General features: G+C 43.6%; 1 protein-coding gene across 5 annotated transcripts in view; it reads right to left on the bottom strand.

Annotated features, from left to right (window-relative positions):
• The window catches only part of PSD3 (pleckstrin and Sec7 domain containing 3), a 114,338-nt gene that overhangs the window by 19,861 nt on the left and 80,542 nt on the right, over positions 1–13,935 (bottom strand). For all 5 annotated transcript variants that reach the window (XM_063320254.1, XM_063320255.1, XM_063320257.1 and 2 more), the window contains 3 exons: positions 9,540–9,733; positions 6,921–6,991; positions 669–826 (listed from right to left, as the gene is read on the bottom strand). In XM_063320254.1, the coding sequence (XP_063176324.1) occupies positions 669–826; positions 6,921–6,991; positions 9,540–9,733 (423 nt within the window). The remainder of the gene's footprint in view (positions 1–668; positions 827–6,920; positions 6,992–9,539; positions 9,734–13,935) is intronic.

Genomic DNA, 13,935 nt, shown 5'->3' with positions numbered 1-13,935 from the left:
CGCATCTCTTCCTAATCCAAACCAAATGACACAGGCAACAGAACCAACCAATGCCCTGATTTAGACAGATGTCCTACGGTCTCAGCTGTGCTTGACACCACAGATCTCTAGGAAGTTTCACACAAATCTCAGTAGAAAAGGGCTCATGCACAAGACAGATGCACAGGTTTTTAATGTCAGAAGCAAACGTCAGGTCATCTGTTCTGTCTGGATATCACAGCCTGAAGAACTTAATCAAATTATTCTTGCATTAAGTAGTAACTTTATTTCTGACCAAAGCATATCTTCTAGAAAGACATCCGGCTAGGACCTGATGACATCAGGAGACAGAAAATCCAAGACTGCCTTTGGTCATTTGTTTCAATGATTAATCACCCTGACAGTTAAAAGTTTGTGCCTTGTTTCCAAATTGAATTTCCTGTAGCTTCAGCTTCCAGCTGCTGCATCTTGTTACGCCTTTCTCAGCTAGATTAAAAAGCCTCTTAAAACCTGATGTTTCTTTCTCATGAACTACACTAATCAAATCATTGCTTAATCTTATTTCTGATCAAATAAACAGATTGAACCTCTTAAGCCTCTGCTTTAACCTGTCCAGGCATGAATTTATCCCTCCTTCAGAACTGCTTTCTTTCATCAATAACTGGCACAAATCTGAAGAAAGCACTTACTGGGCTTGGAAAAGCAGGACCCTCCAATCTGCTGTTTTAAGCTTGAGGACATTGGGTTTCTTCTCATAGTCTGTTGCCTTGGATGCCAGCGCATGATGCACACTAACTGCATTCTTCAGATCTTCCTCCGACAAAGCCTTTTCTGGCTTATATTCATCCTGTAGGAATTAACAGGGGAAAAACGGCACTTACTTCTCCATGTGCTACTCCTTTTTCCCTAACCTAGGGAAAAACCTTATTCCATAATCATGAATAGTACTAAGTTATATGAACCAAATGCAACCTGACTTGAGCACTTGTGGTTTCCACTACCTTTAACATTTTTTCCTTTCTCTTTCTTTCTCTTTTTTGACCTCTTTGCAAGGGAGAGAAGTAGTTCTGCTACCTGCTTGACAGGAAGAGGGGTAAACAGGGAGTATTTGAAGATTGCAACAGCTGTGGAATATTTGTCTTTATGGTCAGTTCCCCACCTCCACTACTCAGCTGCTGGTTTCTGCTTGGGTTCTCAGCCTCCACTGCTGTTTTTCTCAAACAACTACTTTTGTATGTCCTCCTAGGCAGGCCCTCACATGGTGGAGAAGCCCCCTTATCAGTCTCCACACAGGAAATATAGCAATCGACTTTAAATCTCTCTGCTCAGGGTCTGCAAATGGCAAGCACAACATCATCCAGGTTTTTTGACAAAACAACAGTACCACTCCTAACACCAAATGACAAAAGCAGAATCAAACTCCTCTGTATTGCAAGCTTCAGCCTTGGAGCAGTCTTTGATCTCCTGAGTGACCGAAGCTGGATGAGGGCGTAATCATGGTGTAGTCACAAGTTCAGTTTAAACCCCACCTGACTACAAACAGCTTGTGAAAGCCAGGAGCTTTTTCAAGGAAAAGTCACTTGCCAGCAATGCTGCACATGCAAAGTTTCTGAAGGAGAGGCCAAAGCAGTCTGCAATTGACTCCATTTCTCCCCCCTGAGTACATCACAGAAATCAGTCTCATCTGAAACACCCACCAAGGGAGGGGGTGTGACGACTGCAAAACAGAGGAATAATTCCCTGCCGGCATGATAACCATTGATCCCTCCACTTGAACACAAGAGTTACGAGATGTGGTTTAGCAGGCAAGAGTGCAGGACGCAGCGTGTGTGCTGGGACAGCACTAGCTTAAACACTCAGAGAGACACCCACCCCGGAGAAGACCTGGTTAACGTGCAGGAATTGGTTTACAGGGCTTACCTGACAGCACACAGAGCAGGGCTGCAGGCACAGGCAACTACACTGCTGCTGAAGGCATCTGTGCTCTTGGCCAGGCTGGGTTTGGTCGGGGCTCTCCAGGATGAGTTTCAATGGATGGGGAGTCACCAGATGTGGTGACCACCTCCCAAAAAGGAGGACAAAGCATCCCGCTCCTCTGTCACGTCTCATCCTTCCTCACAGAGGTCCAGCTAATGCAGGCCTAGAACTTGCTGCTACTCAGATGCTTCACCAGAGGAGATGCAGCTAACCAGCAATACTGTTGCAGCACCACCTCTGCTTGGGGCCAGACAAGGGCATAAGCCACCACAGATCTGGCAGGCCTAGCAGAAAGGCAGAGCACTGCTGCGCAGATGATCAAAGGATAGCCTTCAACCTAAACATCCATGACATAAGGGGTTTTCACGGTCTGGTAGTGAGTGAAGGCAAATGTCCTTTCTCTCTCATAGCCTGAGTCCCAGCAAGCTTTGGAGTGATCTCCGTATCACGATGGACTTTGCCTACTCCCATGTAGGATACTCTCTAAACCTTCAAGGAAGACTTGGCAAAATCCCTAGCTGAAGGATGAGAACTGGAGGAGGCTGTCCAACGTCTGGCTCAGCCCCATCTTGAAGATGGAGGAAGCAAACCCCCAGGTCAAGCGCTTTCCTTCACAAGTTCAAAAGCTGATTTATTTGGTGGTAGTTTTGGGGGAAAGACTGGCTCCACTGTTCAGGGAGACCAAAAAAACTTCAGGGCCAGGAAATGAACATAGGCCACAGAAACGTGATATTCTGGCTTTCCTCAAGTTACTGCCTAGAGACAGTGTCAGCTATAGCCTTGTCTGTTGCTTCCCAGCATCTTCTGTGAGATGCAGCCAATGTCCACCACCCACCCTGGTGTCTAAACTTGTTCCAGAAGAACTCCACATTTGGGCAGTCCCAGAAGCGATCCTAGCTGAGAACTCCTTCTTACTGACAGATAGTGTTCACTATAATCCTTGCTAATCCCACCGGATCAACTGGCTGCAATCGACCTTGACAGCTGGGGCTCTGCCAGCTTCTCCAAAGGCACTGATCAGCATACCGGAAATGTCTCCACGTAGTTGGCCAGCCTCAGAGAAAGCTGGAAGGATGTGAATGTGCTGTCAAAATTCCTCTTCTAAGGCCTCCAACTCTTTTCAACTGGCAGGGAATGCTAGGAGAGCAGGAACATCCGTATCTCCTATGCCATCAAGGACAGCACATGCTCTGATGTGCTGGTGTCAGCGTGGAGGCTGAGCTGAAATGGAAGGCAGCTAACTAAGTTTAGACCAAGACAGTGGCAAGAAATACATGAGGAGCCAGAAAGGAACCGTGACCTCCCTATCAGCAGAAGGCTGATGTGAGTGCTGCACACAACCCAACAACATGCTGAATTCATCTTTCTCAGACTCCTGCAGAATGACTTTCCCATATCCTGCTGACCCAGAGTCAGCGCGTTTCTAAACCCATTTTTGATAGACCAGAGAATGGCATTTGGCTTTTTATCAGTCAGTGTACCGTGGTGGCTATCTCCACTCAGTTGCATATGAGTGGAAACGGATGAAAATTCTCTTTCAGAAAGTCTTGTCACCGAACACTTTACATCATTCTGGCCTTTCTCTCAATTTTTTTAAATTTTAATAGAGGAAACACATTTGAGAAAAATTATATAAAAATACCTGAAAGCTCGCAAGATTATAAAGTGACACATCAAAGAGTGAATATGTTGCAACCCTCACAGAAGAGTCCAAACAAACAACAAAGGTCCATGTCCAGTACCGCTTGCCCAGAAGCAATTTCTAGCAAGAAAGCGAGGTCAGCCTTATGTCCTCTCCTTATAAACCTCTCTTCTGTACGCACATCACATCCCATGTCAGTCTGGCGAACAGACATTCTGTCAAGCTCCTACTTTGCAATTTCCTCTTGCTATGAACAGAGGGCAGGAAATTAACCTTGGCCTGAGGATGCCCAGAGACACGGCCAACATCCCAAACATGTCAAACCTCTCGTTTTATATAATACTAATGCAGGCATGTTTAGTTGGCTAATTGTGAACGCTTCCACTGAGCCCCTCCAGTGGCCTTTGTGCTCACTAATTCAGAAAGCATCTCTCTTAAATCACTCATTTAAAAATAAAACAATATGCAGCACAGGAATTAGCACTGGAACAGTTCCAATGGAAAAAAAAAATAAAATGTGGGCACAGGGACAAGACTGCCCAGATAGAACTCCCCAGTAAATCTCATGTGACCACCATTTACAAACCACTCTCATACATAGATTTTTACATCAAAATGAGGAGAACTGAACTGGTATGCAAATAGAGTGACAGTAGAATTGGGATCACACTACCCACTGGGGGAATCACAGCTGCTACAAACAATTAATATTTATATTACAGTAGTGTCTTGGGGGAACAGCTGAGGTACAGATAAACACAGAAAGCAACAGTACAGAGGTTCGTACATGCATTTGTATGTATACAGTACCTAGAACAGTGAGATTTCTCTCTCCCCTGCTTGAGTAGTGCTCAGTGCAATGAAACCATCATCACAGACGTTACCTCCACAGATATATAGATAATATACACAGAATCACAGAATGGCAGGGGTCGGAAGGGACCTTCAGAGATCACCTAGTCCAACCTCCCTGCCAAAGCGGGTTCACCAGGAACACATCCAGGCGGGTATTCATACAGATAATCAGAGAGGTAAACGTGTGTGTACATATGTGACCCTGCCTTATAGCACTTCATAATCAGGACAGAAGGTAAACAGAGGCAAGGAAATCCTTTGCCCATGACTCCTGCCAGAGCTATGCATGTCTACAAAGAAATCAAGCTGTTCTAAAATGCTCCTGAACTTTCTGAAATTAGGGTAATTTCAGTCTCCTGGTATATTGCAAAAGGAAACAACAGCTCAGCAACTTTTATTATAACACCTTGGTCTAGCTGTGTATTTTAAAACCCTGGCACCCTCGACTTCTGCAATACCACATCCCTAATAGAGCAAAGTTTATTCCAGGGATGAAGCAAAGCCCTGCTGGACCTTCTGAAGTGAAACCAGAGGATGTTTCACAGCTGCAGCATGAGGCACTGTGGCTGAGCAGGGGCTGGAGGCACCCTGGGGACGGTCACAGCTGCCCCATCACTCTGGGAATGAGTCACTTCCCATTAGGACCCTCTGTCAACCTTTTACAGCACTAAAGTAAAAGTCTTGCTTGTTACTGTGCTACAGTAAGATGGCTTCAGTGCAAGTGTCTTCAGGACCAAGTGGGAGAGTGCAGTGTTGCAGCGTAACCACCCTGTTATCACTGAATTCAAGTGCTGTGACAAGTGCAACATGCACAAACAACAAACAAGACCAATAACTCCAGCAATGCATTTCATTTTGCAAAGACGCAGTCAGATGTGAAATTACTGTCTTGCTCTCCAAAGGATGGAGGGTGAGACTGGGGAGAGCAACATTCTGTAGAAAATTTGCATGCTACATCAGCATCTCTACATTTGGTTAAGGAGAAAGCATTTTAAACTAATATGCTGGTGATACTCATAAAAGTATTTAAGACTCTAAAATAGACAGCATCTCAATTTCTTCCCCTTGAAAGCATATTAATTCCCCCTCAAAGATCAAATAAGAAATTAATTAGCGTGTCATGGACAAGGAGCCTTCTTACTTCTTAGGGAACCATGCAGTCTTTCCAGGTGAACACTAGGGATGACTTATTTCAGAAATCAAAGCAGGTGACCATTTTACCCAGGAAAGGGCAAGTACAAACCTGGTATGAAGGCCACTTTAGTAAAATCTGAACCTGCTACGAGCAAGAGGACCAGAGGGAAGGCTCAGCTGCAATTCAGCAGACTTCATTCTAACCCCTTACACTGGCTTTGAGCATGCCACATCCAACTTTCAGCCCTAATCTACCCTTCTGATTGCAGATTGTTTTGTTTGTTTCAGGATTTCAGCCCTCTCAAAAAGGTACTGCACCTCAAGCATCCACCTTGTAAACCTCATGCTTTAAGAATTTGATCCAAATCACTCTCTTCTCAGAGACTATCCAGATTGGCTTCAGTGAAACCAAGAACTTCAGAAAGTCACAGCAGGGGAAGAGGAAACAGCAGTATGCACTTGAACTTATGCTCCTGACAGTTGCAAAACATAGAGGAAATGTAAAAAGGCTTTCAAAGGAGCATAATTCTACAATTCAGGGCAGTTTGGACAAACACCACCTATTTAATGAATATTTCACCTATGCCGGGGGACAAAAAGCCTTAACAATCTACTTAGCTGCTACCTTTTATTTGATTTTGACAGTTCTCACTCGTATGTTGCATTTCACGTTCCAAGAGAATAGTTAAAACTGTGCTATAATATATTTAGGCTTGTGCCAAAAGACTCGAAGGATTTCAGCTGACATTTTTTTTTAGACTTCCTGCTGTCAGGGAGTAAAGTTTGTTAGAAACCAGTGTCTCATCTTGCTTTGGGGGGAAAAAAATATATCCTTTTATCCTTCAATTTTGCTATGGAGCAGAAGCTGCAGATTCCGACTAAGGCCAAGCTGCCATTTAATTGTTTTGCAGCTGGTCTTGCAGGCATTCCATATAAGTATACTATCAAAAGATGGGAAAGGAGGACAGCCTTACAGAAGAGGAATTCTGAAATCAATGTTAAAAGCAGCCTAGAAGAATGCAGCAAGACACAGAGACAATGCTGGTTTTGCTGGTGAAGCTGGATATTTTTTCAGCCCTGAGTGATGGCAATGATATAAACTGGAACTGATAGGGTGCACAAGTGGATGGGGACAATGGAACTGAACTTTAAAGTGTGAAAAGGGGGAGGGTGTCAATGAAAGGATTCATGCCTGAATGGGGGGGGGGGGGGCAGAAGAGCTACACAGTGTGTCGGACGGAAAGGAGCCTGGATGTGGGCTGTGAGAGCGGAGAGGATGCCTGCTTCTTTATACCTCTTTAATTAGTTTCCAAAAGACAGTGATTTCCCCTACCTTCTGCAAGTATAGGACCGTTCCCTTCAGCACAGCATAAAAGGTTTTCCAGCCTCGCTTTCCCCGGGGAGCTGCAAAGAAAACAAATGAAAACCCATTTAACTTGGATCCATTTTTACACTTTGTCTAGGCAACAGGAGAGCTACATTATAGTCCTATGTTAAACCTCCTTTGTACTCTCCTTTTCAAAGGACAATGCAACTCAGCACAGTGCCTGCACATACCTGCTGTGTAAGAGAGTAATAAAACAACCCTGACGACAGCCCTGGACTGGATCAGAAGGGAACAGCAGCAATGCAGAAAGCAGGCCAGAAAGATCCAGTCTTTGTGCTCTGGCAGGTAGGCAGACACTGCCCTTACACAGCTAGGTCTGAGCTCTGTGCCATGGCAGAGTTTTCAGAAGGAAACACCCTTTCTCCATGCCACAGCAGGCTGGCAGGCACTGCTCAGGATCAACAGGACACTGCTCAGAAAGCAGTTGCCACTCTCAAGAGGATCCTTCCCCCTCACCGCTGCTACACACCTGAGCTGGCCCTGAGTAGTCAGATGGATTCTTGGTCGCTTCCCCTCTTCCTGCAGCCATAGGGGAAGCTGAAGAAAAGAAAGGAGAAGGGAGCAAAAAAAAAAATCCTATGGAAAAAAACTGATCACCCCTCAAGAAACCTAAAGTCAGTTAGAGGTTGAAGAACGTAAGGAAACAACCTATCCAGCCCAAAAATTCCTACAAACAAGCAGTGGAGGGAAAAAAAAGGAAAAAAAAAAGATAAGAAAAAAAAAGGGGATTCAGCATGAAGGTTCCAGTTTTGAAATTCAGCTGCAATAGAAGGAGAGAAGGCACAGGCTGTACAGTCACAGTGCCAGAGACCAGAAGCCTGAATCTAAGCTCACTCTCCACCATGCACATACCACTGATCGCATCCACTTGCCTTTATACTGAAATTAATAACCCATGCACGACTAAAGCATCACCCTCAGAAAGGCATCCCATTCTGATCTGAAGATAGCAAGTGGTGATGAAGAGGTTATTAGTCCCTTGCTCCAGAAGTTAATCATTTTTATCTCACATAATGGGCTTTATTTCTAACTGGCATTTGTTCAGTTCAGCTTCCAGCCATTGGCCCCTGCTACATCTTTCTCCTCCATACTGCCTAAGTGCTTTAGCCCTCAGTGCTCCTTTCCTGAGAAAATACATACAGCATGCTAGCACATCACTTCGTTATCAATTTCGCACAAGCTGATCTCTGCCCTGCAACAGCTCCTTTAGGAAATGAAATATGAAAAGGTCTAACTTAAAAAAAAAAAAAAAAAAAAAAAAAGAGTTTCATTCTATTTGCAACTAGAAAGTCAGAATGTAACTTTTTCAAGGGCTGCATGACAGACAGACCCCTAAAATCTACAGAAACTTCTGAAAACATGGTCCTAATTTCATTATTCATAAAAGGGTCATCCCCCAAATGCCAACATCCCGTGTGCTGAATAATGAGAAATTCTGATTACTTGTAATTAAAGAAATAATTGAATAAAGGCAACTAGATACAATTATTTATTAAGGTTAAATAAACATCTTTATTAAATTAATTTAATAAAGATGAAGCTATTCAGAGCATCCAGTCATCACAAAGAATGAGGTCAGTTTGATTTCAACATCTTTGTTTGGATTTAATTGTCCAGCTGTCAGCCTCTGGCTTGAATACACCGACCTCCAATTGTACCTTCTAAAATATAATAGCAAAACGTGTGAACACCAGAGAGCTTAGCCCAGCTAAGAGAGAGTTGCAGTTACTGGAAACCCATCACAAAGTCAGACTTTGCCTTCAGGATTCAGCCCAATAGCATGAACCATGAGAAGGTGATCATCAGCAATGACGGGGGAAAATACAGATGCTGTGAGTAGCCTCTGCTGTTTCCAAGAACATCAATAGAAAACAAACAAATGAAGATGTCCAAACAACAAAACACACACAGGCGGATCAGAAGCCTTCGATAATTAGTGCACTTCAAATGGAAGTAGGACAAGAAGGAAAGAGGATAATTAAAGTAAGAGTCACAGCAGGATTATTACAAAGAAGAGGCAGGGAGGAACCGCGTGGCATAAATCTGGCTGTTACCAGAAGCTGATGAATTTCATTGTGTATGTGACCCAAGGCTGGGAAAGTAGGGAAGGGAACGGTTACAGCATCTTCCAAGTAGAGATAAAGAACAGCTTTTCTTTAAAGACAGACCCAGAGGGGAGGGCAGATTTGAAACAATCTGGTGTCACATAAGAAAAAGGAGAATTACCAAACTACTATGGAACAGCTACTGTAATTCACTTGGAATTGTTTTATCTTCTGTAAACCACGAGATTCATTTTCTTTTAGCACAAAAGATTCACATTGCTTTGCTGTATCACATTACTCATTATGCTCATGCATTACAGCTGCTGCAAATGGGACTGAACATTGTAAATCCTGGCCTAATAGTGTGAGTGTGATAATCCAATTGCTGCGTTGTTTGTTATTGCTGCAATTTCCCCTAATGAAGCAGCACTATTTGCCTTGAGAAGCACATGGGCTCATCGTAACTGGCACTGTGCAGAGATAACAAGAAAATGAGATGTTAAGAGTGAAAGATACTCACTTTTCTTTCCGTCCATATCCGCATGGCTTTTCCGAGCCAGAAATCCAGTTTTATACACAGCAGCATTGGGGTCATGGGGGATGTCCAGGAATGGGTTATTTGAGTTGCCAATTCGACTGACAGCCTTTGTCTGGCTCCCATTATCCTTTTCATCTGTACCATCTGAGTGAGGCTTTTTTTTCTCTTCTTCATCCCTTAAAAAGCAGTGAAAACGAAGCATGAATGAGGGAGGCACCAGTAAAGTTTCATTTCTGTGATTCTTGCATGTTCCTTGTCAAAACATACCTCTCTCTTTATAGGGGCCCTATTTAGAAAGAAACCTAGACATGTGCCAAAACATAGTTGGATTGTAGCAAAGCTTCAGTTCACCTACTTCACCAGCACAGGACATAGGAGCCAGATTTTTGAGAAAACCCAAGTTTCCCTTTTACAGTCTCAAAAGGCAGGATTTCAAGAGTGTTCTGTGTCTTCCAACTTCACCTGTTTTTAATTCCACGTATTTGAGTGCTAAAATGCAAAATATTTGCCTGCTGGGCTCTCCTGAAAAATCTCCAATTTCTTCATGAGTTCACACGTAGATGAAAAGAATTAGATTACTACAGATCACTGTGGCTTACCCCTTAACTTAGCATATGAAACACAGACTCTACCTCCTTTTTTTTATTTTCCTCTGCAGACTAACATAAAAGTAGTAATTTAAAAATAAAAACTACACTAGGTGAATTATGTTATCTGTATTTTAGAAACAAAATGCTGCTCAAAATGTTACTTATTAGGGCAACGTATTCAACACAGCTCTTGGGGACAACAATGCAACCCATTTCAGCAAGTCACAAGCATTGCCTGACTAATAAATGCCGTTTTGCACATCACAGCCAAAGGCAAAAAGGACCAGGAAACCTAGAAAACAAAGGTTGTCCATCACAAGAGTAGGACGATGGTTTTCAGAGAACAACAGGCTGCAGAATCTGGGTGGATGGTGTATCTGGAGGAACCACAGTTAGTGTCAGATTACAAAGCAGCCCGTTGCCCTTTGAAGTCCCCACACATTCCCCTACAGGTGACTGGGAAAGGTGTCAGATAGTATGAAGGCTGTCATTGGAAAATCATGGTAGCAATGCTTCTCCTAAGAGCAGCACCTGATTAAAAAAAATATTCATTATAATTCGAGTGTAATTATTTCTAATAGCTGTGGTGGACTTCAAGCTGCTGCATCTCACTGCACCCAGACGACCAGCAGAGAGCAAGCTCAAGCAGACCTTTCAGGCAGACCTTTCAATCACACAAGTACTTTCAAAGGTGTGTATCAGATGAGGATTAGCAAGGCACTTGCCAATCCAAAAGCTCCTTTCAGGGTACACTGCAACCATGTCTGCTTATGGGAATGACCATCTAAAGAAATGTCATCCTAGAACTGCAGGCTAGAGTGACAATCTGAGTTATCATGATCTCTGCTGAAATGGTCTTCCAGGCAATAACTTAGTCTGAGGAGATACAAGGGTAATAGACTGGTTTGACAACAAGGAAACCCAATACAGAGACGCGGAGGCTATATTAGTGAACTTCGCCGTGCCAGGGAATGTTCCCAAGCATTTGACTTTGACCACCTCATATTACTTTGTGCTTGGCATGGTCTCAGCCCAGCACACTTCCAAATGATTTCCAGACAACCTCTAGGAATCAGCACAGTCAAGGACCACCCCAACAGGCAGTTACAGAAGCAAGCACCTTCTTTTGCAGGGTAAGACTTTTCAACAGTACGCATACAGATGCTACACATCGACATTTGGCCTGAGCATCACGCAAAGGTGCCACACATTTGATTTAGTTGCAGAGATATAGCCAAGGTGGTGTAGCATACCATCGTGATGTTGTCTTGAAAGGTCTCCTGATTAAGAGAAACAAAACTTTTACCTGAAGACCTGATTCCTGCAAGGGAAAGCAGTCCTTGCATCTTTCAGCCTATTGATATGTGTTTTCCCACTCCAGGACAGAGAGCTCTGCAAAAAACTTTTTGTTGGTCAAAGCAATACAGATTTCTTCATGCATGATTTGGTTGAAGCTCTCTCCTACTGAAAAAGTGTAGGAATTTTTGACAATTTTGATTGTCCCCATCCTTCCTGTGTCTGACGCACTTACTAGCTGCTGGCAAGTCTGGAGCATTGTGTGACACATGTTTCTTAAATATGTGTCCATTCCAGGAGCAAATTCTCTCACCATAAATCTGTGGTACCTAATCCAGACTAAATTCTCTCACAGGGCACAAGTACTCAGGCTGATTTGTCACATAGAAGTGCCTTGTGAATTCTGGGGAAACAGCCAAGGACACAGAGGATTTCTCCTTGTCAGCAGAGACCTACTGCAGTAAATGGCTTAGCATTTTTTTGGAATAAGCTATCTCCTTTGGAGCTATGGGAGTGTATTATCTTATACCGATCAACTGTCGTGTGGGAATGTACCAGTGCCCTTACCTAAGCAGCCACAGGTGTCGTGATAAGCAGTCCTGGGCATCCTAGACACCACTAGTGCCGGGAGCAGTGCTCTCGAACTCAGCATCTCTGGGGCAGCTATTAAACAGGAATTCTTCAAAAGAAAAATGCAGACAGGGCAGACAAGGACAAAATGGCATCGGCCATCATGACTACTGGTAGCACTGAACTAGCCTTTAATTGGTCTTTTCATGTGTCATTGACAATGGGACATCCTTGAGACTCATAAGCCTCAGAGAGACTTGTGAGAACTGAGTGATCTGACAAGATTCATGAGGTCAAGATGCACGAGCCATATGAAGGGAACCAGAGAGGCAAGGTGGACTCACTACAGAGAACAAGAAACGAACAAACAGCTGAGAAAATAGAACTAAAAAGAGCCTCTATATCCCTCTGATCTTGAAAATGAAACACCAGTGGGAATAAAACCAGGGGATCTAGGACCCACCTCTTCCAATACTTGATGTTGCTTCAGTGGTCAACCACAAGAAGAAAGCAGGACCATTGGGAGGAGTTTCAGATTAGTAAAACAGTTCAGGTATTAGCCTTTGCTTACATACCCTCCACCAAAGTTGGCAGGATAGGTCCTGGATAGACTTTATCAAGGATGTAAAATTTGAGCTTACTCCTCACCAGCCTTTAGGGTACGGTTGCAAGAAGGAAGAGCTGCAGAAAATTCAGCTGGCCTTTGGATACATACACCTGAAAACTGATCTTTGTTTGAAACCCTAGCCTGTGGGGGGTACAACTAACTTCCTCATCCTCAGATGGCTCTCAGAGATGATTCAAATCCTGTAACATCCCCAGAGTGAAGGCCTTCAGTGATGCAAAGGTAAGAGTCAGTGGATGGTGTCTCTGTGTAGGTATGTTCAGAGGCACGGATCTAGTGTTACACAGGGAAAGCTCAGGTCCTCATCAGAGGCAGGCTTAGTGTCTCTCCTTTCCATTTGGTACAGGAAATAGCCTGTACCTGTGCCTTTGGGGAAAAAACAAACCTTGTTGGTTCCAACACACACTTCAGTAGCAAAACATCATAATGAGGGTCCATTTAGGTTTGCAGCAGACTTAGGAGATTTTCTGTCTTTGATCAGCAGAGGGGGATCATTCCTGGCTCTGGGTCTGGAATTGATTCCTCTGGAGACCCCTCTCTGAGGACTAAAAGGTTGTAGGTACTAGAGTCTCTGCCCTGCAGAGTAATGGTGACAGGAAAAGGAGAACCTGTAGAGGTTCTCCAAGACTCTAACTTATGTCACGTGACATTTTCGAGGTTTCCCAAAACAATGAGCTTCAGTTCCACCTCCCTTGACTTTTCTCTTTGGAAAAGGACCTGCAGACAGAGCAGTAAGCAGGGCACTGGCAGCCCATGAGAACTAGCATACCAAAGCCAGAATCTACTTGCTCTGTCACTTGAAGACACGGTATTGAAACAGTGACCTTTTTTTTTCCCAAATGCGTGATCACTGACAACGAGAAAGAGTTTGTCTCTTATTCTTAAACATGCAGATTTGAAACACGTGAAGATTCAGATGTTGCCATTTTGGTGAAGAAATATATTTTTGTCTCTCCCCAGAAAGACCCTATACAAGAAAGTCCCATTTCTGTCTTCTGGGAGAAAACCACCGTCCAGTTCTCTCAGTAACAAAAACATTTCTGTACGCTCTACGGTCTGATTTGAGGCTCTGCCTTGGAAAATTTCGGAGTCACTAAGCTGGAAAGACAGGGTCAAGCCCTTAATTTTAAAAGTCTGCTTTGTCTCTGCATTTGTTCAAATTGAACATTTACATGACCTGGCAAAAGGCTGGGTTTATTAATTTAGAAATTGGCATTTAAAAATATATTCAGATTTGTAACATATAATGATATAAATCTGTGGAACTGATAGTATCTGTATTAGGAAACCGACTCGA

Source organism: Chroicocephalus ridibundus, chromosome Z (assembly GCF_963924245.1).
Source record: "Chroicocephalus ridibundus chromosome Z, bChrRid1.1, whole genome shotgun sequence".
Lineage (NCBI taxonomy): Eukaryota > Metazoa > Chordata > Aves > Charadriiformes > Laridae > Chroicocephalus > Chroicocephalus ridibundus.
The sequence above is the reverse complement of the archived record's forward strand: the minus strand, read 5'-3'. Positions and strand labels throughout refer to the sequence as shown.